Raw genomic sequence first — 25,676 nt, 5'->3', positions numbered from 1 at the left:
GGCAGAATATAAACACTAGCTCAAGTTTGGGGGTACAAGTTAAAGAACTGAAATATTTTGTTACACAAGAGGAATTCTGTATAAAAGAGAGGTCAGTAATTAATTGGTGAAGCAAATCAAATTGTGCTGGATCCTTGTCCAAATTTGCTTTTAGAAGCATGAAACTTAATGAAGTTAAGGAAGAGCAAGAAACTCTATCTACTAAAAGAATTAAACTCAGGTGAATAGGCTTGAGCTAAGTAGCTTAAGAAACTGTAACTGAAAATTTTCTGTGCATTGTATGATAAACTAGTTTAAGTTAAAAAGGAGGTTAACTCAGCAAAATGAGCAGTGCATATTTGTATGAAACGAAGAGAGAGTGGAATTCAAGGTGCAACATGTTCATAGGCTGACATAACAGGCTTGGTGAAACATATTTTCCCTCTTTTCTTTATCTAACATATGTCCTTTTATTATTTTGAATATAACAAGCTATGCTGTATGAAAAAGCAGATGAGCTCAAAAATCTACAGCGCCTAACTCTTTTTGAGTAAAGGGCCCCAGTTGCAGAGACAATAAAGAATGGAAAGAAAATGTGAGATGCTGGGTTCTTCCAAGCCATCATTGATGAGATTTGTTACATCAGTCAGTCCTCAAGTCCCCTGATGTATAAAACAAGTGGCAGAAACCTAGACTACTAGAGGAAACACTTCCATCAGTTTTCCTAGTTACAATCACACCTGCCTTTGTTCCCTCTGCATTAACTCTGTTTCTAAGTCTATCACAAGCACTGGAGTGTCCAATGGAATTGCCACAGAAGACACTATAATTGATGCTAATGGAATCACTACAATCAGTAAGTGCTCTGGGAAAAGTCCATAAAAGGTGGTTAGCAATGCAAAAATATAGCAGCAAATGTCAGAGTTAAGAGTCCACAAAAGATAATGCAGATACAACTCTATGAAAGTAAATGAAAAACCATAGTCCCAAAATTCATGAGCTTTGCCATTGCAAAGTCACAGCTATCCACACAGGTGAGGAAGGAATTTAGTGTCGGATCAGTCATGCCGTGTCTCTTGCTGATCCAGTTTAAATTCTTCCAAAGTAGCAGTAGGCGTTTCTGTATCCATCTACTTCTATGCAAATATCACAGGCTTTCAGAAAGATGTCACTGCTGGAATTCCTGCCAGTTCTCCATTCCTTATCCCAACACTACTTTGACCTTGAAGCAGGAATGCTGCTGTGTCAGGATCTAATCCCGGCAGGACCGTAGATGATATTTCTTCCTGAGAAATATCAATCAATTGGCATTGGGAAAGCAACAAATTTGAATTGGGGCTACTTTCAAATTTTCAGATGGCACAGCCAACTCACTTATGCTACTGTAAAGCGTTGCAGTGAGATTCCCCCCCTCCTCCCATTGTGGTGAGCACCCCAATAGCACAGAGGGTGACTTCACAAGAATTGTAACATAAGCTGCATCAGTGTGTGGGTGAAGGCCTACCCCCAGCAGCCTTTTCACAAAATGTTCAGCTCAACGTTTCAAATGCTATGCTAAACAATTAAGAGTAAAACGATTAAAGGCCAGAGCAGCTAACCTCCGCAATGTCCACTTAGGCAGATGAGTTGTATTAAAAGAGTGAAATAGATTTTGGAGTGGGACTAATTTATATACAAAAATTAAGAGATTAAAAAAGCTTGCATTTCGAGACTAGTGCCTTTCAAGATCTCAGGACAGCCAATGATGTACCTTTAGAGCCTAAGAAGGAGTAGGGTGGGCCACGTCGTCCGCATGCCTGACACAAGACTCCCGAACCATGCGTTCCACTTGGAGCTTCAACATGGCAAGCAAGCCCCAGGAGGGCAGAGGAAATGCTTCAAGGACACCTTCAAAACCTCCTTGAAAAAGTGCAACATTCCCACCGACATCTGGGAATCCCTGACCCAAGTCAGCCCGAAGTGAAGGGAATGCACCTGGAAGGTGGTGAACTGCTTAAGTTTCATCACCAAGGGCAAGCGGAAGCCAAGTGCTGACAGCAAAAGGAGCGCATGGCATCCCAGGCACCCCACCTACCCGTTCACCCTACCACCGTCTGCTCCACTTGTGATAGAGGATAGAACTTTACATCCCACGGGAGTGTGGGCACCCAACCCGATCGGGAGCAAAATAGTGCGTGATGACGTTGGGCGAGCACCCCAATATCATTGCGCACTCGTGTGATATTGCACTCAGTGGGCACACCCGGGTGCCGGAGCGGTGCCCACCATTAATTAAGCAGCCACTTAAGGCCCTTAAGACTCCAACTGAATACGAGTTTTTCTTGCCCGTAGCACAGGCAAAACGGGCAGATGGCCAACCGACATTTTCACAAAGCTCATCGAAGGGCGGGATAAAAAGGGTCAGCAGTATTGTCAGAGTGAGTAGTGAGGAGTTTTGGAGATAGTTTGCTGCTGATTGCTTATTGGTCCCTGGCAGCCTCAACTCTGTTCGGGGATTCATTCTTAGCATTTCCAAGCTTCATTTCAGGACCCATTGCTGTCTGCAAGGCCTTTGGTGCATTCAGACCATGTGGACCCTTCCAGGTATCAGACAGCCTTCCCTTACCCTGATAATGGGGATTGTGGTCTCCACTGGAGGCACCTCCTCTGAGGAGGAAGGGAGAGGCAGAAGGGAGAGGAGGCCAGGTGTCCCTTTGCAACTTCCAGGGGAGGGACCTGTGGGAGGAGAGGCGCAGACACAATGGGCGCAGGGCCAGCAGGAAGTCCAAGGTGGAAGAGGCCACGGAAGATGCCACTATCCTGCTGCCAGGGTTTACAGGCAGCGATGCAGCTACCTCAATATGTCGGAGGTGCAATGCCAAAGGAGGCTCCGTCTCTCAAGGAAGAGTGTGACCTCCATTTGCCAGATGATTGGGCCTGAGGTCAGTTCTGGCTGTGTGGGTGGACACTCCATGCTAGTGGCTCTGAAGGTCACAGTGGCCCTCAACCTCTATGCCTCTGGCTTTTTCCAGGGGTCAGTGGAGGATCTGTGTGGAGTCTCCCAATCAGCTGTCCACAGTTACGTCAAGCTTGTGACAGGAGCTCTGTTCAGGCAGGTACTGACCTTTATTCTTTACCATACGGACGAGACCAGCCAGTCTGAGCAAGCCAGAGGCTTTGCAGTGATTGCTGGGATCCCCCCCACACAGTGTGTCATCGACTGCACACGAGGTAAACAAGACGTCAGTGGGTCAACCGGGTGCCTTCATCAACAGGAAGGGATTCCACTCCATGAACGTGAAGATAGTGTGTGATCACAGGGTGTTGATTCTACAAGTCTGTGCAAGGTACCCAGGCAGCTCCCATGACGCTTACATCCTCAGACACACCCAGGTGCCGAGGCTCTTCAGTGCTCCAGCCCGGCTGGATGCTTGGCTGCTGGGTGACAAGGGCTATCCGTTGAAAAGGTGGCTCATGATGCCCTCTCGGCCACCCAAGAACAAAGGCAGAGAAGTGTTACAATAGGAGTCATGCCTCCACAAGGGCAGTGATAGAAAGGGCCACAGGTCTTCTCAAGATGTGTTTCTGATGCCTGGACCATTCACTACACTAACCCCCTAGAGTGGGTGTCACTGATAGTGGGTGCATGCTGCACTCTCCACAATCTGGCACTGGCAAGGGACCCACTGGAGGAAGAGGATCTTGACACAGCTGCACAGGCCACAGAGGATGAATCCAGTAGTGAGTCAGAAGAGGAGCACAGTGAGGAGAATGCTGAAGGCATGGAGCCAGAGCTCAGTAACCGTGAGGGAGGCAGGGACACCAGGGACGCCTTAATCCAACGTTCCTTCAACTAGGCTGCCAAAGATCAGCTTCAACCACATGCCAGGGCTGCTGCCTCTATCCTGGGTGTCTGAAAGGACCCTTTCATTTGAACACAAAGAACACTCAGTGCCTGTGCAATAAAGTTCAACACCACCATACTGGCGTACCCTGCACCAATACAATAAAAAGGTGAAGCAAAAGCAAAATTTATCTCATTTGGACAATTCCAAACTATTTACATTAACTTCTCTGGTCTTCATTCCCAGACCAGTATAGATAAAGTAAACATAAATGAACATAAAATCACCCATGACCTGTTCCTCTTCTGCTCATGGTGCCTTTAACTTACACTCGAGTGCTACGTCTAGGTGCTCCCCCCTCACTGGCACCGGCATTGGAGACAGTCTGCTGACCCTGCTGTCTTGTTGGCCTTGATGACCTTGGCAGTCGTTCTCTGGCCAGTGGAGCCCGTGCTGGCCCTGCCTGGGAGGGAGCGGCCTTTGCCATGGCTGGCATCTCCCCAGTCGCCACAGCCTCGGTCACTGACGAAGGGGTGGAGGAGCTGCTGCCATCATCCAGAGCATTCAGAGAGGAGCCCGCAGAGACGACAGGCAGCTTGTGCTCCAATGTGAAGTTGTTCTGGTCCTCCCTGCGCACCATTGATAGACAGACACCCGGCTGGGATATTGGGTGCCTCATCCATCTCCCACACTGACACTGACCAGGTGAGGTCAGCACCTGTATGAGGGTTTGCAGGTCCAAGCACAAGCCCAGGAACCTCTGGTTCTGTTCCTGGAGCTGCCTCTCCATGAGAGTCGCCACTTTCTCAATGGAGGAGGCAGTGCGCTCGGCTATGACGATCAACGCAGTGCTGATGCTCCGCATGGACCCCTCCACAACCGAGACCGTGGCACACAGACCCTCATGGATCTCCGCCAGATCCTCCCGCACATCTCACTGAACATCCAGCATCTACCGCCTAATGGACGACTCCTGAGGCTCATCATCAGCCTTCGACTGAGCATCGTCCTGGTCCCCAGCAGACATCCAACTGCAGCGCCTTGGGCATTCTCTGCCTCCACTTGCACCTCAAGCGATTGTGAAGTGCCCTCACCAAAGTGCACCAAGATACTAGCCACTGCTCTAATGCCCACCAAGGTGCTGGTACCTGCGCTGGTGCCAGCCTCAGAGAGCAGATGTGACACAAATGACATCCAGCGATCCTCCGGTGTCAGGGGTGGCCGTTCAGGGTCCGGAAAGCAAACACCTGCTGGCGAACCTAAAAGGGAGAACAAGGACCTGCCATTAGTTAAAGTCATCACACTGTCACTGTGCATGCCAGGCACCCTGGTGAGACAATGGAGATCTGCATCACAGTGCCATCATTTTCAAATGATCAATGGGGACTCCAGTTTCAAGGCTCCCAATAATGGAGAGACTACACTAGAATGGTTGCACAAGCCGAAAGTCTCACCCTTGTGCACTGCGCTCTTATCTTTGCCTGGCACACCCGCTTCTCCACGCCCGGTTGCATGTGGGGCGTGCTGGCTTGAGTTCCAGGGCGTCTTGCTCGTGTCTCGAGAGGATTAGGAGGCTAGCAGGGCCTCCGCCGGTCCGTGACCGGTTTATTTTGTTGTGGGCTGTCTTCTCCTGGAAGAACAGATGAGCACTGATCAGTGCACTCTCTACCTGCAGCGCCATTGCAGCCTGGCCAACACTAGCTGAGGAACATCTCGCAGGGCTCGTGGCCCTCGAGCCGCAAGGCACTCAGGCCAAGCAGCTAGGGCTCACCCCCTTGGCCAGCTCCGGTGTCACTGACAGTTGGCACTCAGGCTCTCGCAACCCTGAGGTGGGGACGGCCAGACCTTAACCCATCTGCACACTGACCCATGCCTACATGATGCTCACCCTTCCTAAGTACAGCAGGTCATTGAAGCGCTGCCGACACTGCACCCACGTGCGCCACACCACATCATGGCTGCTCACCATTGCTGCCTCCTCCTCCCATGCCCTCTTGGCGAGGTGCAGTTGCCTCCACCTCCCACCCATGGCGACAAGGGTGTCCCTCCTGGCAGCCACCACCTCCAGGAGGACCGCGAGGCACCCATCTGAATAGCGGGTGGCCAAGCGCCCACCCGACCTGCCCTCCTCCCTCATGTCCAGCTGCACTCGTGCCCATCGTGAACATTCATGGGACATCCTCCATGACAGCCTTCCAGGGGCTGTCTAGACCGCTTCCTAACCGGCCGCATGGGTCGCCATAGGCCCGGCAGTTGACAGGCTCCCGCCCCGGCTCGGCCCTTCCCGGCCAGTGCGGAGCCATGTTTCACGCTGGGCGGGCCTTAACTGGCCTGAAATCGCGGTCGGAGCCCGATCGCGGACGGCGGTCCATCTCGTGGCCATTTCCGGACCTGTCTGCCACACCCACCCGACAAAGGGAAAATCCTGCCCAGAGACTGTGGGTTGCGCATTGGACTCTTCAGTCTCCTGAAACCTCATTTTTAGTGTGGAAGTAAGTCACCTTTGACCCCGAGGGACTGTCTAAGAAGAAGCTTAAAACATAGTGACCGATACAATGCATTCATTTTGCTTCCAAAGCGAGAAAAACTTCCAAGCTGTTAAACCTGAAGCTGTGCATTACACATTTAGACCTATTTACATGATTCAATGATGCATTTATGCCTACTTGCATGATTTAGTAAGGCATACTCTGTGAGTGCAACATCAACAAATTGACACTCAAAGCAATTTCCAGAATAACAGACATTAATGTACAGTCCTGGTAGTTGTTCTGAGGGCCAGTTTATCAACGTTGTGCTCACTGAATCATGTACGTCCATAGAGTGGAACCCCTTTCCCTTCACGAAAAGCAACACTGGCATCATATTGTGATCTCAGTAGTATCTTTCACATTAAGTAATTCAACCTGCCAGTAAGCGTGCAAAATCCTTCAGTGTTGCTAGCTGTTTTCCATAGGGAATTCATAATTTTCACTGGTCTGAAGAAACAAGGCATCTATTACCTGCATGATGCAATTGTAAACTGCAGGGTTGACAAATAACAGCAGGAACTATCTGCACAAACTCAGTAGCAACGCACTCTCTAATTGTTTTTTGTAGTCTGAGGCCAATTTGTTTTTGCATGCAGGCCCTTTAAATGTCAGTAACTTAAAGGGGTTGGCTTGTGTGCATCCTGTGTGGGAACTTTAAGTTGATGTGCAATCATGTATCTAAGAGGGAACACTGTCCACTAGCATAATTATGCTAGGCAGAGGGTGTCCTGGCATGTAAAGTGCATTCTGGAGGCAACACAGGCACGCAAGCACACACCACGAATGACACTGAAGAAGGTATATGTAACAGGTGCACTACAGCCCTCATACCTGCATGGCAGATGCACTGCAAGAACTCACCAAGGCTCCTTAGACAGCACCTTCCGAACCCATGACCGCTACCATCTAGAAGGACATTGGGAAGCAGACATATGGGAACACCACCACCTGGAAGTTTCCCTCCAAGCCACTCACCATCCTGACTTGGAAATATATCGTTGTTCCTTCACTGTCGCTGGGTCAAAATCCTGGAATTCCCTCCCTAACACCACTGTGGATGTACCCACACCACAGGGGCTGCAGTGGTTCAAAAAAGCAGCTCATCACTGCCTTCTCAAGGGCAACTAGGAATGGGCAATAAATGCTGGCTCAGCCAGCGATGTCCACATCCAACGGGTGAATAAAATAAAATGCCTGATGCCCAGTGATGCAAGTCACATGTGACCAATATGCAATGGAAATATAACATCATATTAATGGCTTCACGATGTTACTGGTGCATGACTCCTGTGCTATTTCTTTTGTTTCTGTGTCAACTTTATCGCTCTCCCTCTGGTCAGCTAAATGTGTCAGCCCCATGCTCCTTCCACCATTGCCAGTCATACTTTGGTTTGACACCATTCCTCATGCATCAGCACATCAGCAGGCTGGAAGGGGCCATCACTGCCAAGCCTGACTCTGTCAGTACCCGATGTCCACGTACTTGTAGCTGGTGTTGTCAGATGAAAATTAGAACAAGGCTTTGTAATGGTTTTTTCTTTCTTATCCCATAACACCAAAGCCAACTGTAACTTATTGCAGCACCAGCTGAAAGCAGTTAATTTAACATGGCCACAGATAGAACCTTCCTGGTCTGTACAGCTCAACAATTCATGCCGTTAATCAGCTCAACCTCCAGAGGTTTGCCTCTCCACTTTTGAATTTCATTCAATAGGTCAACACAAAAAAGCCTCTAATTTAAAGTGAAAAAGGCATAGCAAGGTCCATTAGTGGAAACTATTCTCATCTTTATTTTATCAGTATGTTTTTTTAAGTTTAAATGCCACTCAAGCAGATTTCAACCCCATTTTCAAAACCCTTACAACCTGGAAAGTACTTGACAGCTCCTAGCAGGATAAAGCAACACCTTTTCCCTGGTCATCCAATTTTCTCAAGAGTAGTGATAGTTATTAGCTTGTAGGCAGCATAAAAGAACCTTTTATCTCAAACCTGCTAACCTTAATGTGCTGTTAATGATTAGCATTCACCTAGAAACTGGAACAGAGGGGGAAAAAATTGCAAGTTACAGATACAGGTCTGCATTTTACACTTCTGCCATAAAAATAAGTTGCAGTTATTAAACATCTGAAGTTTACATCTCACAGAATCAGAATATCCTCCTGAGGAGAATCAAGAATGAAAAATGCATGCACATCACGCTTCACATGTTTGTCTGAAAACTGCCATAAAACTGTATACTGCAGGGACAAAATAAAATTTTGAGCAATAGTCAATGCTTTGATTAGAATAGCTAATCATTTTCCCCAATTTATATTTCTGGACAAGAATTGAATATACAGATGATGAAATTTTGGTTTCCTCATAACATTAGATCAAAGGCTTTAAATTTAAGAATTTAATTTCAGCTTGTCTCACCATAGAAGAAACTTGGATGTAGATGATAGTGCTGCACTGTGGTGACACAGGTTTCAGATATTCATTCAATGGATGTCAGCTTCACTGCCTGGGCCAGCACTTATTGCCCATCTCTAACTGTCCTTGAGAAGGTGAGCAGCCTTCTTGAACCTCTGCAGTCCACGTGGTGTAGGTACACCCACAGTGCTGTTAGGTAGGGAGTTCCAGTATTTTGCCCCAGTGACAGTGAAGGAACGGTGACATATTTCCAAGTCAGTGACTTGGAGGGGAACTTCCAGGTGGTGGTGTTCCCATCTATCTGCTGCCCTTGTCCTTCTAGATGGTAGTGGTTGTAGGTTTGGAAGGTGCTGTCTAAGGAACCTTGGTGAATTCCTGCAGTGCATCTTGTAGATGGTACACACTGCTGCTACTGTGCGTCGGTGGTGAGGGAGTGAATGTTTGTGTATGTTGTGCCAGTCAAGCGGGCTGCTTTGTCCTGGATGGTGTCAAGCTTTTTGAGTGTTGTGGGAGCAGCACTCATTCAGGCAAGTGGGGAGTATTCCATCACACTCCTGACTTGTGCCTTGTAATTGGCGGAGAGGTTCTGGGGAATCAGCAGGTGAGTTACTTGTCACAGGATTCCTAGCCTCTGAGCTGCTCTTTAGCCACAGTATTTATATGGTAACCCCAGGCTGTCGATAGTGGAGGATTCAGTGATGGTAATACAATTGAACGAGGTGATGGTTAGATTCTTGTCAGAGATGGTCATTGGCTGGCACTTATGTGGCTTGAATGTTACTTGCCACTTGGCAGCCCAAGCCTGGATATTGTCCAGGTCTTGCTGCATTTGGACATGGACTGCTTCAGTACCTGAGGAGTTACAAATGGTGCTGAACATTGTGCAATCATCAGCGAGCATCCCCACTTCTGACTTTATGATGGAAGGAAGGTCATTGATGAAGCAGCTGAAGATGGTTAGGGCAAGGACACTACCCTGAGGAGCTCCTGCAGTGATGTCCTGGAGCTGAGATGGCTGACCTCCAACAACCACAATCTTCCTTTGTGCTAGATGACTCCAACCAGTGGAGAGTTTTCCCCCTCATTCCCATTGACTCCAGTTTTGCTAGGGCTCCTTAATGCCACACTCAGTCAAATGCTGCCTTGATGTCAAGGCAGTCACTTCACCTCACCTCAGGAGTTCAGCTCTTGTGTCCATGTTTGAACCAATGTAGAAATGAGGTCAGGAGCTGAGTGGTCATGGCAGAACCCAAACTGGGCGTCAGTGAGCAGGTTATTGCTAAGTAAGAGCCGCTTGATAGCACTGTTGATGACCCCTTCCATTACTTTACTGATGATCAAGAGTAGACTGATGGGGCGATAATTGGCTGGGTTGGATTTGTCCTGCTGTATGTGTACAGGGCATAACTGGGCAATTTTTCACATAGCCAGGTAGATGCCAGTATTCTAGCTGTACTGGAACAGCATGGCCAGGGGACACAGCAAGTTCTGGAGCACAAGTCTCCAGTACTATTGCTGGAACATTGTCAGGGCCCATAGCCTTTGCACTATCCAGCGCCTTCAGCTATTTCTTGAAATCACGTGGAGTGAATCAAATTGGCTGGAGACTGGCTCTGTGATGCTGGGGACGGGACCTCCGGTGAAGGCTGAGATGGATCATCCACTCAGCACTTCTGGCTGAAGGTTGCAGCAAATACTTCAGCCTTATCTTTTGTACTGACATGCTGGGCTCCTCCATCATGGAGAATGAGGGTATTTGTGGAGTCTCCTCCTCCAGTGGGTTTTAAATATTCCACCACCATTCATGACTGGGTGTGGCATGACTGCAGCACTTAGATCTGATCCATTGGTTGTGGGATTGCTTAGCCTTTATCACTTGCTGTTTATGCTGTTTGGCAGGCAAGTAATCCTGTGTTACAGCTTCACCAAGTTCACACCTCATTTTTACGTATGCCTAGTGCTGCTCCTGGCATGCCCTCCTGCACTCCCCATTGAACCAGGTTTGATCCCCTGCCTTGATAGTAATGGTAGGGTGGGGGCTATGCCGGACCATGAGGTTACAGTTCGTGTTTGAGTACAATTTTGCGGCTGCTGATGACTCTCAGTGCCTCATGGATGCCCAGACTTTAGTTGCTAGATCTGCTTGAAATCTATCCCTTTAAGGGCGGTGGTAGTGCCACACAATACGATGGAGGGTATCCTCAATGTGAAGGCAGGACTTTGTCTCCACAACGACAGTGCAGTGGTTACTCCTGCCTGATGCCATGAGACTTCATGGGGTCCAGAGTCAACGTTGAGGACTCCCAGGGCAACTCCCTCCTGTCTGTATACCACTGTGCTGCCACCTCTGCTGAGTCTGTCCTACCAGTGGGACAGACATACCCAGGGATGGTGATGGTGGTGTCTGGGACATTATCTGTAAGATAGGATTCTGTGAGGATGACTATGTCAGGCTGTTGCTTAACTAGTCTGTGAGACAGCTCTCCCAATTTTGGCACTGGCCACCAGATGTTAGTAAGGAGGACTTTGCAGGGTCATTGCCGTTTCTGGTGCCTAGGTTGATGCCGGGTGATCCATCCGGTTTCATTCCTTTTTTGTGACGTTATAGTGGTTTGGTACAACTGAGTGGCTTGCTAGGCCATTTCAGAGGGTATTTAAGAGTCAACCACTTTGCTGTGGGTCTGGAGTCAGATGTAAGCCAGACCAGGTAAGGACAGCAGATTTCCTTCCCTAAAGGACATTAGTGAACCTGATGGGTTTTTATGACAATCGACAATGATTTCACTGTCATCATTGGATTTTTAATTTTTATTTGATTCAAATTCCACCATCTGCGGTGGCTGGACTTGAACCCTGGTCTCAGAGCATTACCCTGGGTCTCTGCATTAGTAGTCCAGTGACAATACCACTATGCTATCACCTCCCCTCTTTGTTTTAGCTTTTAGCTTTTTAAAAAAAAATTCTCTCTAAGTTGTTTGTTTTTTCTTTTTCTCCTGCTTTTTGTTTGATTTTGATATTTTTTGTAATTTATTTGAGTAGTTTTTTGATACATATTTTAATTAAAAGTTAGATCTCTGTGATAGGATAATTTTCTTTATTTTATTGGTATCATTCATTTGTATGTAATTTTTTTAACAATCAATGTACCCGAAATGACTCTCCGTATGGACAATAAAGTGAACTGAATTGAATATGACATGAAATTAAATCTGAATCAGATGTTACTGGAAAGTACAGTATTTATTTTATGTCAATCAAATGCTGCAGCTACTTAAAAGTTAAAAATCAAATGCAGCTGCATATGATATGAAATATATGGAAGACTAACATTGGCAAGGTGCAGCACTTTTCAAGTTTTCAAGTGAATTGATAGCTAATAAAACAAGGCACAGGAGTAGTTCCATACAACCTATTGATCTAAAAAGGCTAATTTCCAGCAATCAGTGACCCACTTTTACAGCACTCTCATAATCAGTTTGACGCTTAATGATACTTGACAAGTCCCGCAGGTTTACAGGGGAGTGCCGGATGCCAAGTCTGCCCTTCCTTCCAATTTCAATGCCAAGCTGAACTACTATTTTTTCCCATAACAGTTTACTGTTCTCTCAGCAGGTTTTATACTTTTCATCGTGCAAAAGTATAAAAGAACTACTGTAACTGCTAGAAGGTCAGAATAAAATTTGATGTCAATGCAGCAACTGACTCAATGTAGAGATCAGGGAAGTATGGACTTGACATCTGACACAATTGTCATCAGACCACAAGATTTTTTTTAGGAGCAGATAAAGATTATTAGATCCAGCGAGCCTGTAACTTACAATGTCATCATGCAATAGTGTTGTGATAGCAAAACGACTGTAGAACAGTACAAAGGGTGTCATGATATCAGTATAAAGGGCCATTTAAAGGCTTTACAGTTTTTTAAGGAACCGGCAACTACTAAAGTAATACACAAAAGCACGATTTTCTGCTATTTCTGGCTCGAATTATTAGGACATTGGAGTGAATTTATTTTCTTCGTTGACTTCTTTCCACTGTCTATATTTTCATAATAGTTGTCTTCACAATTGAATACAATGTAAAAATATAGATAGCAGAAGGATTCAATGAAGCAAATAAATACAAGACTCCCCTCGCATTCTCACTGGTCGCTTTATATGATGCATAGTTTCTATTAGACTTTTGTTCAATGGATCTATCTATACACCCAAACATTTAGTTGTCTCTCCATCCGTCCTACACCGTGATGATACTTCCAATGTCCAATCATTATTTAGTTTAGATTTGTCTTGGTTTGATTTTTAAATATCTATATTCACTATCGCTTGTATTATATATGCTGTAGATTTTTTCAATTAATTAAATTTTGTAGCAGGTTGGATATTCAGGTCAACATATAAAATTAAATGTTAGAATGTTACTAACTATTCCCCTCATATCCTTTGTACAATCACATTAACATAAAAATTATTCCTTTTAAAATCTTTATGGGAGGCGTGGTGCTATTGCCACTGGACTGGTAATCCAGAGACCAGGGTAATGCTCTGGGGACCTGAGTTCGATTCCCACCATGGTAGATGGAATTTGAATTCAGTAAAAATGTAGACCATGAAATCATTGTCAATTGCCCTTTAGGGAATGAAACCTGCCGCCCTTATCTGGTCTGGCCTATATGTGCCTCCAGATCCATTCTTAACTGCCCTCTGAAATGTCCTAGCAAGCCACTCAGTTGTATCAAACCACTAAAAAGCCAATAAAAAGGAATAAAACAGGAAGTATCCTGATATACTCATACTCATGGAATCATACCTTACAGATAATGTCCCAGACACCACCATCACCATCCCTGGGTATGTCCTGTCCCGCTAGCAGTGGTGCAGCACAGAGGTACACAGTCAAGAGGGAGTTGTCCCTGGAGCCCTCAGCATCGACTCCGGACCCCACAAAGTCTTATGGCATCAGGTCAAACATGGGCGAGGAAGCCTTCTGCTGATTACCACGTACCACCCTCCCCCTTCAGCTGATGAATCAATGCTCCTCCATGTTGAACACCACTTGGACACACTGAGGGTGGCAAGGACGCAGAATGTACTCTGGGTTGGGGGCTTCCATGTCCATCACCAAGAGTGGCTCGGTAGCACTACAGGCTGAGCTGGACGGTTCCTAAAGGACATAGCTACTAGACTGAGTCTGTGGCAGGTGGGTGAGGGAACCACCGAGAAGGAAAAACATACTTGACCTCATCCTCACCAACCTGCCTGACACAGATGCATGTGTCCATGACAGTGTCAGTAGAAGTGACCACCATACAGTCCTTGTGGAGACGAAGTCCAGCCTTCACAGTTAGGATACCCTCCATCGCAAATGGCATAGATTTCGAACAGATCTAGCAAATCAAGACTGGGCAACCATGAGGCGCTGTGGGTCATCAGCAGCAGCAGAATTGTACTCAACCACAACCTGTAACCTCATGGCCCAGCATATCCCCCACTCTACCATTACCACCAAGCCTGGGGATCAACCCTGGTTCAATACAAACTTCAGGAGGGCATGCCAGGAGCAACAATCTTCAGCCAGAAGTTCCAAGTGGATGATCCATCTCAGCCTCCTCCAGAGGTCCCCAGCATCACAGACACCAGTCGTCAGCCAATTCAATTCATTCCACGTGATGTCAAGAAACTGCTGAAGGCATTAGATACTGCAAATGCTATGGGCTCTGCCAATGTTCTGGCAATAGTACTTGTGCTTCAGAACTTGACTTGCCCCTAGCCAAGTTGTTCCAGTGCAGCTACAATGCAGGCATCTATGGGACAATATGGAAAATTGCCCATTGGACAAAAACAGGACAAATCCAACCCGGCCAATTACCGCCCATCAGCCTACTCTCCATCATCAGTAAAGTAATCAAAAGGGTCATCAACAGTGCTATCAAGCAACATTTGCTTAGCAATAACCTGCTCACTAACGCTCAGTTTGGGTTCCACCAGGGCCACTCAGCTCCTGACCTCATTACAGCCTTGGTTCAAACATGGGCAAAAGAACTGAACACCCAGGGTGAGATGAGAGTGACTGCCCTCAACATCAAGGTAGCATTTGATCAAATGTGGCATCAAGGAAAGCTAGCAAAACTGGAATCAATGGGAATCAGGGGGAAAATTCTCAGCTGGTTGGAGTCATATCTAGCACAAATGGAAGCTGATTGTGGTTGTTGGAGATCAATCATCTCAGTTCCTAGACCCAACCTTCTTAAGCTGCTTCATCAATGATCTTCCTTTCACCATAAAGTCAGAAGTGGAGATGTTCACTGATGATTGCACAATGTTCAGCAACTCCTCAAATACTGAACAGTGCATCTCCAAATGCAAAAAGGCCTGGACAATATCCAGGCTTGGGTTGACAAGTGGCAAGTAACATTCACACCACACAAGTGCCAGGCAATGACCATCTCCAACAAGGGAGAATCTACCCATCACCCCTTGACATTGAATAGCATTAACATTACTGAATCCCCCACTATCAACATCCTGGGGGTTCCATTGACCAGAAACTGAACTGGACTAGCCATATAAATACTGTGGCTACAAGAGCAGGTCAGAGGCTAGGAATCCTGCGATGGGTAACTCACCTCCTGACTCCCCAAAGCCTGTCCATCATCTAGAAGACACAATTCAGGAGTGTGATGGAATACTCTCCACTTGCCTGGATGAGTGCAGCTCCAACAACACTGAAGAAGCTTGACACCATCCAGGACAAAGCAGCCCACTTGATTGGCACCACATTCACAAACATTCACTCCCTCCACCACCGACGCACAGTGGCAGCAGTGTGTACCGTCTACAAGATGCACTGCAGAAACTCACCAAGGCTCCTTAGGCAGCACCATCCAAACCCACAACCACTACCATCTAGAAGGACAAGGGCAGCAGATAGGTGGGAACACCACCACCTGGAAGTTCCCCTCCAAGCTATTCACCATCCTGAATTGGAAATATATTGCCGTTCCTTCACTGTTGCTGGGTCAAAACCCTGGAACTGCCTCCCTAACAGCACTGTGGGTGTACCTACACCACAGGGACTGCAGCGGTTCAACAAGGCAGCTCACCACCACCTTCTCATAGGCAGCTAGGGACGGGCAATAAATGCTGGCCCAGCCAGTGAGGCACACATCCCATAAATGAAGTTAGAAAAAGCCTACTTATAAACATGAAGAACAATAAACTGGATTGATCCTGAGACTAGTCGCAGCCACATTATTAGTACTACTAGAAACATCAGCACCATTTTATATAGAATATAACTTACTGATTTTCTCCTGATACCATGGGCTGAATTTTGACCTTGACGGGCGGTCAGGCAGCCGATTGCCACCGCTATGCACTTCCTGTGTGGGCGGGGGGATTCCCCAAATGTGTGAGTGCGCTCTTTCACGCATGCACACGAAAGAGCGCATATCTCCCTGAGGCTAAGTGCTGGGAGACCGCTGAAAGGTTTTCAAGGTTTACAAATAGAAAAATATACAAAAATCATTAACATGTCTCCCTCATGTGACAATGTCACATGAGATGGAACATGTTAATAAAGTGCACAAAAACTTTAATAATTTTTTTTAAAACAACATGAAACCTCATCCCGCCAGTGAATGAGGCTTCATGTTTTTTCTATTCCCCGCTGGGGCTCCTGGCCTGTCCACCAACCTTAAGGTTGGACGGGCAGGTCCTTTAATTGTTTAAATGATCCTGTCAATGGCCTCAATTGGCCATTGACAGGTCAGCGGGCTGATTTCGCTGTCCGCCCACCTTCCTGAAGATTTAAATGGGGCGGGATGACGTTGGGGGTTCTCCTCGATGTCATCCTGCATCATTTTCGCATTGGTGAGCGGGCCCCACCCCCTTCTCGCCGACGGAAAAATTCAGCCCCATGAGTTTTCACATTGAGATGAAGGGCTGGATTTTACACTGGACCCCAGTGTAAATTTCAGATGTGAGTCTTCCTCTGCCTAGCCAGCTCACCCAATTTTACTTTTTCAGGTGATGGCCCTTTAATTAGTATGAGGGGCAACTTCTGTCCATCTCCAGGTGGTGGTCCTGGCTCATAGAGATGTTGGCCAACCAGAAGCCGGCAGCTCTGCACACACGCAGTGCCTGGCAGGTGGGGTGGCACTGTTCGTACTGCAGATAGGTCAAGGAGGTGACATTCAGCAATAGATCCAGACATTCAAGAAAGTCTGAGATCTCCTGGGGCCACGCTGACCGACCGCTGTGGCAGGGAACTGGGACTGTGGCGGGGGGGCGATGGTGGTGGTGGTGGTGGGGGCAGTGCGTTGGAGGCGTGGTGTATAGCCTGTCAGACAGGACAGGGAGGGGAGGGTGGATCTGGGGAGGCAAGTCTGTTGGAAAGAGGCCTCCAATTGACATGACAGCCTGGGAAGGGGGCACTTCCTCTTTCACTGACCAGCAGCCTACAGGGTTATACCTGCTGGGCTACACATTGACCCAATATATTGGTGTGGTGGCAGGGTGAGGCCCTTAATTGGGCATTATTGCCCACCTAAGAGCCTCAACTGGGCCATGGTGGGCGGTCCATGTGAGGCCTCCCCAACTGCACAGAAAATCTTGTTGAGGTAGGTGGTGGACATGCTTTATTTCCTATTGAGATTATTAAAACAGTTAAGATTATTTGATTAAAACAGGGGTTATGGATGGTGGGGGGGAGGGAGGGTGATTATCTGAAGAGCACATCCAATCAGAACCTTCTTTTTCATGATCAAATAGAAAAAAACAACAGATGTTGGTGTGGCCAGCCTGTAGTTTCCACATTTGTATTCCCTGACCGTTCACAGCTTATTCCTAGTTTGCTCTATTAGCCGTGTTCTACCATCAACAATAATTACTGTTAGTGATCTTTATTTAAACTCTGCAAATCTGTCTCACAGACTTAAATAAAAATACTTGGGCTTCACAAAGAAAAGATAAATCAATTGATAGGTCATGGACAACTGTGAGGTGTAACAACTACCTCCTTATAACAAGTGCAAAGTTATTTTTATTTTCTACGCAATTTTTGTGAATTTTATACACATCGAAACAAAGGTTCATATTGTTAAACAGAACAATGCCACAATTGGGCATGTAGCATCAACATCCAGCATCCACAAATAAAGTTCTCTCTAATTCACTGCAGCCTTAAAAAATACCAGCCCTATTGTGGGGTGACGTTTTCCACTTGAAAGGTATATTCCTTTATGGAATAAGGGGTTAATAGAACTTACATCACAGGTAGCGTAACAATAAATCAGTATAAAATGAAATTATTAAAAAAAAATCAAAATTCTCATTAATTATACACTCTTCCAAAATTGCAACTTTTAATGTAAACATCTTCAAAAACAGTCAGTCCCTGATAATTCATTTGTGCTATGATATAAACATTCAATCAAGGGGATCAGCAACCTGTGTAGTAAAATTGGATCTTGCTCTTGTGACATAAAAATCTAAGAATATTAAAGGCATAAAAGACAATGAGCCATGATAAAATCATCCGCTGACAATGGCAGGGTGCCCTACTTTACAGGTCCACCTGTCTGTTTACCCGCCTGCGGGTGGCCGATAAAATTCAGCCCATGGACTCTTGAGGCATCCGACCAAATTTTTTTTAAAGTATGGAGACATAACATGCTCCATAATCTACATTTATAAAATATTCCAAATGCAAAGAAAACCCAAACATGGTATTTTGTTAACATTTATTACTTATTTAATTTGAAGGTAAGTGTCATCATATGCAGATAACAATGAGGTATTATTATTATTCTGTCTACTCATGTATAAAATGAACTTACTTATACTTTTGCATTACTATGCCACCAAGGCATGATCCAAAAATAGAAAATCCCATCGCAACTATCCCATTCCAGAAGCCCAGCTCTGCCGCAGAAAAACTGTGTTCCAGTAAAAACAGTGGAAACATGCTCACAGCACCCTGTTCTCCTGAAAATAGAGAGCAAAATTGATGCAAAAGTCAATGTAATAATACGGTATTTTGACAACAACAAATGAGAATGTCTTGTGGCTTGAGTAAAAGTATTCTAATAACTTGAAACATTGGACAAACCAGGATCTTTGAATCCATTATTGCATTTAGATTGTGGACATGTTTTATTTCCTAATGAGATTTTTAAGACTTTTTTTTTGACTAAAACAGGGGTTACGGGTGGTGGGGAGGAGGGAGGGTGATTATCTGAAGGGCACATCCAATCAAAACCTTCTTTTTCATGATCAAATAGAAAAAACAACAGATGTTAGTGTGGCCAGCCTGTAGTTTCCACATTTGTATTCCCTGACCATTCACAGATTATTCCTAGTTTGCTCTATTAGCCGTGTTCTACCATCAACAATAATTACTGTTAGTGATCTTTATTTAAACTCTGCAAATCTGTCTCACAGACTTAAATAAAAATACTTGGAACAATTTAACTTCACAAAGAGAAATCAATGGATAAGTCATGGACACCTTTGAGGTGTTAACAGCTATCTCCTTATAACAAGTGCAAAGTTATTTTTATTTTCAACGCAATTTTTGTGAATTTTATACACATCGAAACAAAGGGTCATATTGCGAAACAGAACAATGCCACATTTGGGCATGTAGCATCAACATCCAGCATCCACAAATAAAGTTTTAATTCAGTGCAGCCTTAAAAAAAAGATGCCCTATTGCGATGTGACATTTTCCATTTCAATGATATTTGCTTTTATAGGATAAGGAGTTAGTAGAACTTATATCACAGCTAGTGTAACATTAAATCAGTATAAAATGAAATTATCAAAAAATTAAGGTTATCATTAATTACACTCTCTTCCAAAATTGCAACTTTCAGTATAAACACCATCTAAAACAATCAATCACTGATAACTCATCCCTTCTTGACTTGGAGTCACAAACATCTACCACCACATTGGTAAGAAAAGTTAGTGTTCTATTTGTGCTATTATATAAATGTTCAATCATAGGGGATCATAGTTCTCATAGTTACTCACTTTGGTCAAAAGGATAGGAAAGCAGAATATTTTTTAAAAGTTTTGAAATTTGTATGTGTTAATGTTCAAAGAGAGTTAGGTACACTTGTACAAAGAACACAGTAAGTTACTATGCAGGTGCAGTGAGCAATTAGGGATACCAGTGGCATTTTGGCCTTTATTACAAGGGGATTGGAGTACAAGGATAAAGAAGTCTTGCTACAATTGTACAACACTTTGGTGAGACCACATCTGGAGTATTTTGTGCAGTTTTTGTCTCTATATTTAAGAAAGTATATACTTGCATTGGAGGTGGTACAGTGAAGTTTCACTAAATTGGTCCCTGGGGTGAAGGGGCTTTCCTATGATAAGAGACTAAGTAAATTGGGCTTATATTCTCTGGAGGTTCGAAAAATGAGAGGCGATCTCATTGAAACCTACAAAATTCTGAAGGGGCTTGATAGGATAGATGCTGAAAGATTGTTTCTGCAGGTTGGCGGAGTGTAAAATACAGGAGGCACAGTTTCAAGATAAGTGGCCAATCATTTAGGACTCATGAGGATAAATTACTTCACTCAAAGGGTTGTGAATCTTTGGAATTCTCTACCCCAGAGAGTTGTGAATGCTCCATCGTTGAACGCAATTAAGGCTGGGATAGACAGATTATTGGTCTCTCAGGGAATTAAGGGATATGGGGAGCAGGCAGGAAAAAGGAATTGAAGCCCAAAATCAGCCATGATGGTATTGAATGGTGGAGCAGGCAGAACCTGCTCCTGCTCCTATTTCCTGTGTTCTTGTATTCTTTGTAGTACAATTGAATGTTGCTTTTGTGACATAAAAATACAAGAATCTTAAAAGTGTAAAAAAGACAATAAGCCATGATAAAATCATCCTGTTCAACCCCACCTTGATCCTTTCTCAGCAACTCTCCAACTCTTTTCCCAGAAAGATATCAGTAATTGTTTCTTGAACCATTCACATTATTCAAGTTAAATGGTTCAAATTCCATCAGACTTCTCCTATTTCTAACTTATTATTTTCACCAAAAAAAATCCCTGTTATTTGAACGATTCATCGTAATGAACTCTTAGTTTTTTTCAGGATTTTGAAATTCTCCTACTTTACTGTCGCACCACAACACTTGATGCAGATTAAAATATGATATGAGCATTAACATGGCTAAATCATGACACCACAAAGATCAGTATGTTTTATGTGCAGTCCGTTGACTCAATTCTACTAAGTTTTACTATAACTACCACAATAGTAATTTCATTATAACATCCTTAAGGTAAGTACATATGTGGATGCAAACATGTTGCTAAGTATTATTTGCTGGTAGATCACAACTGTATGTTGAGGATAAAGTAAAAACCTACTCCTAAAATTTCTTTAAATGCTGGCAATTTTGTAAATGTAGTAATCCAGACAGATTACCTGATGGGAGACTATTTTTAGTAATCCATCTGGTGCTGGTGTAATTGTGGATTTTTGGATTACTGCTAAATTCTGGCCCCATTGGTCACTGAAGCCGCAATTGGGACTTGTAACATGGTACTACGATACAGTACATTAACTGTGCGACAGACATAAAGAAAAAGTAATCCCTGCACAGTAATCCCCTTCTGGTACTTTACTCTTATTATGGTCTAATGATGGAAAATTACTTCACTCAACTAAGATTTACTGTAATCAGTTTCTGTGTATTTCACTGTTACACATTATTCTCGGAAGCAGATTAGCCAGTCACACCTCTTTAAATCTTCTCTCAAATACATTACATTCTTTATTAATACCAATGCTGGGACAAAATAATTTTTTGTGTGTCATAATAGCCTCCCCTAGTGGACCTGCAGTGAATTCCATGCTTTGGTTTTAACTGCACGTATTAGACCTAATTTTTCAATGTCATATTTGCAACAATTTTGGGACAAATGTAACATCAAAAAGCAAGTGCCGATTTGAAATACAGTTCCACTCTTAAATATGATAGAAAGAGCGATGCATTGGATTGTCAGTATACTTGTATTTAGTTCTGGCTGTAACAGCCATGAGCCAACACAGTTCCCCAAGATCTGCTGTACCTGTATTATAACATTATGAAGCACATCACAACTTCCACTGACCTATCAATGTCAATTAGACTCTCCAAGTGGATAATGTCCCAGTGGCAAATAGTAATTTTTTTGGCTAGATTGTGCTGGCTACTAACATTGGGTGCACGGTCTCTGGCTTAATCATGTGTTCAGTAAACACATGCCTGCAATTAAATAGTGGGGTTATGAACTTTAGAAGAATAAGATGTATTCAGATCATTCAGTCATAACAACTTAAGCAGAGGTAAGATTGATTTGTAATGTCACATTCCCCATCCACCCTGGAGTCAGAACTTATAGCAAAAGGGATATCAGAATTTGCTGGAACAGGAAGTTAGACTTTATCATATTTCAGCTCAAAGTTGGGTGAACAGGATTGAAAAAGCAAGTGCTCTTCTTATTGGATGAGAAGAACTTGGGGATAAAATGGAGAGGGATATATGAGAAACTAAGAAGGGGCCAAGGAAACTAATAAGGGGCCAAGGCTAGAGTAGGAGGAAGACTGGAAAAGTTGGTTTAGCTTGTGAGCAAGGGCTGGGGGAGTGGGGGTGTGAGAGGAAACAGCAGAGACTGTTGAATTGATGGTTTTAATCCATGAGCTCCTCACACTTGTAGAAGTGAGGGTAAAGGAAGAGGAGTTTTAAGTAGATAACTGGGAATAGAAAACAGGAGCCAGGAGCTATATTTCCCCCTTTAGATATTCAGGTAGTAGTGAGATCAGGAAGTGGACATTGATTATTTCTTAGTGGACAATACCTTACAACTATTTATTTCCCTTAACATCTGTTTCCCTTAACTTGACCTGCCTCATTAATTTGGACACAATGTCATTAATCTGAATCATTAACCCTTTTTCTCTCTCCACAGAGGCTCCTGTCATGCTGAGTATTTCCAGCATTTTCTATTTTTATTTCAGATTTACAACATCTGCATATTTTGCTTTTGTTTACCTTAGTTTGGTATAAATTGCAAACCTGACCACTTTGCATTAAGGTTCAGTTTGGACCCTCACTCTGGTTTCAGACTGCGAATTAAGTCAGTTTACAACAAAACTAAGGTTGTATTGCAAATGCACTTTAAAACAGTGGTTCTCAAACTTCCTTGATTGTAGGACTCCTTTTCAAATGGATTGGTAATTACAGACACCCAAGCTAAATTATAATACTATGTAATATAATAAAATGCTGCTTTTAATCATACTTATAAGAAAACAGGTATTTAGTGTAGCAATTTGAGGACAATTAAACTGATCAACGCAATGATGAGACAGACCAGACAAACCAGAGATAAAAAGGAAACTTGTAACTCGACTAACATTCTAGTGCTTGCCAACCGAACTGCTTTTAATGTGATTAAAGATTGGGTATGTGTGCCATTAACAGGCTATCAGTTCACAGATCACATCCAATACAAACGTCTATTTGCCAAATCAGTATTAATAGCAGTCTCACTATATTTAGATGCCTAATAGGCTCAAAGCAGGTTATTAATCTATTTATTCAAAAAAAGCATTCCCATAAACAAACGAGTTTTCATCCCTGCAATTCTATTAGAAAGTATTCATTGAACATTACATTCCTGGGAATATTTTACAGACCTGGACAAATCCAGCCCAGTTTCTCGATTTTATTTAATCATTCAGGGAATTTACAGTATTGGAACATAGTGGAAAATTTATGTGAATCAAAGTGACACGGTTAAAAGAATCAAACTAACAAGAGATTAATATATACAGAAAATACATAGCAGGAAACGCAGCATTATAATGGCACTTCTCACATCTTGAGTCCAAATTGAACACATCCTATCATAGCAGCAGTTGGCCTCCCACCTCCCATTAAAAGGTGAAAATTACTGCGCAAAACCATGGCAGCCATCATTGTGAAGGAGGCTGAATATTCGGGAGCCTCAGAAGTGGCCATCTTGTTAGCTACTTGTGCAGGACTAACAATAATTGCCATTAATTTATAGAACCCATTAGTCTGTCTTTTTTTTCTTCCTTTTTTTTCCCTCCTTGTGCTTTTCTCTCTCTCACCCATTAGAAAACCACTGCCCTGAAAGATCCCCCCAGCACTGATCCTTAAGGTAATCCATGCAGAATTTCCTGTACCCTGTTATCCTCTAGAATGTATCATGGCTACATTTTTTCCGGCCAGCTTCTTATCCATTTCTGAACTTTACCCAAAATTCCCACAGATTTCAGAATATGGCTTGAGTAAATGAAGAAGTTGGCAGTCCAGTGCAGCACATTGGGGTTCACATGTCATCTCCTCCACAAGATTAACGTGGTAGCTAAGGCAAGATCTTCCCATTCCGAAGGTATTAGATTATTAGAGATAATCCTCAAGATTGCTCCTAATATATGATGCCATTATTCTTCCTCTCATCATCAGCTGTGACCCAGCTGGTAGCACCTCCTTGCCTCTGAATCAGAAGGTTGTGGGTTCAAGTCCCATTCCAGAGACTTGAACACAAAAAAAACCTAGCATCTCAATGCCATTTGTGGAATCATGTGCACAAAAAGGACCCAGTAGTTACTTTAAAGTAATTAATACTATGCAAAATATTTTGAGACGTTTTTGAGAGACTTGATAAGTGCAAAACAAATGTACACCTTTCTCCTTTCATTGTTATTAAATTTACGTGTTAATCTTATCCTAATATTTCATCCAGTATCCTGAAAATATCTGACCTTGCACCACTTGCTATGTTGAAAACAGAGGGCCAAGCATGAGTAAATTTATTTACCAGACAGTAAAATTGGATTGTGTGACCTTTAATTGAAGATGTCATGTTCTGTTATTTTAACAGTGCCACATCAATAACATTTGTGGATGCTAGCTATTGATTTAGTCTGGATCAGAAATAAATACCTGAAATCAAAGTTCTCTTCTGGAGTTAAGTGTGATACCAGAATTTTTTTTTTTAAAGGGGATGTGTCAATTTTCTCCATTATATTGTTTTTATGTTCCTTCATGTCATACTTTGGGAATTTACCAGTGTGGTGAATCTGGTGCAGCCTAAAATCACCATCACTATTAATGAAACTAAAAAGCATCCACATTTCTAACTGCAACAAGAACAGCACTAAAATAATTCCGCAATTCGTTCATAAAAAGGAAAGATAAATGAAATTCCTGTTCAAAACTGTCCACTAAGGTTTGAGATACTGCAAGAGCAACATCACCCCCACGGTTCCAATTTTTTGGTGGAAATAAATAGATGTCAGGGCAACCAGGAGCATCACAAAGCAATGCCTCAAAAATTAAGGCAGGTTCTTATTTAATGTATGTCTATCTAGCGATTTGCATGAAGTCGTGATAAGGGGCCATCCAAAATGATCACTTTTATTCAGTGTGCGGAATGTTTCTTCACGGTTTGATGAACTGTGTAATGAAAGGACAACACAGACCCCTTCCAATTACTTGAAACACAAATCCGTCAGCAGATTTAAAATTACTTATGTCAAACAGTAAGGCTTATAGAGTTATCCATAAGCCTTAACTGGGGTCTGGGCCTTCTAGGCTCTGTTCGGCTGTTCAGAAACTGTAAATGTAAATGTTGTGCTCATTAGGGGATGTCAGTGAAGGGGAATGAAACACATTCTCATTTTAGTACACGGTGTTAGAATGATGACTTCCAGGTTAGGTGTAAAAGAAAGATATATGGCACCCTTCACAGTTTCTGCCAATTTATTACATGCAGTCACTGCTGCTACACAGGAAAACATGCTAAACAAACAGTACACAGCAAGATTCTACAAAGAGAAATGAGATAAAGGACAGGTTAATCTATTTTTGGGAACATTAGTTAAATGAT

At 43.7% G+C, this 25,676-nt stretch overlaps 1 protein-coding gene across 2 annotated transcripts in view; it reads right to left on the bottom strand.

Annotated features, from left to right (window-relative positions):
* mfsd3 (major facilitator superfamily domain containing 3) overlaps positions 1-25,676 on the bottom strand; it is a 107,398-nt gene that overhangs the window by 68,709 nt on the left and 13,013 nt on the right. For both annotated transcript variants that reach the window (XM_041185510.1, XM_041185511.1), the window contains exon 3: positions 18,585-18,732. In XM_041185510.1, coding sequence (XP_041041444.1) covers positions 18,585-18,732 — 148 coding nt within the window. The remainder of the gene's footprint in view (positions 1-18,584; positions 18,733-25,676) is intronic.

This window comes from Carcharodon carcharias, chromosome 4 (genome assembly GCF_017639515.1).
Source record: "Carcharodon carcharias isolate sCarCar2 chromosome 4, sCarCar2.pri, whole genome shotgun sequence".
Classification (NCBI taxonomy): domain Eukaryota; kingdom Metazoa; phylum Chordata; class Chondrichthyes; order Lamniformes; family Lamnidae; genus Carcharodon; species Carcharodon carcharias.
This window is presented reverse-complemented; position numbering and strand designations above follow the sequence as displayed.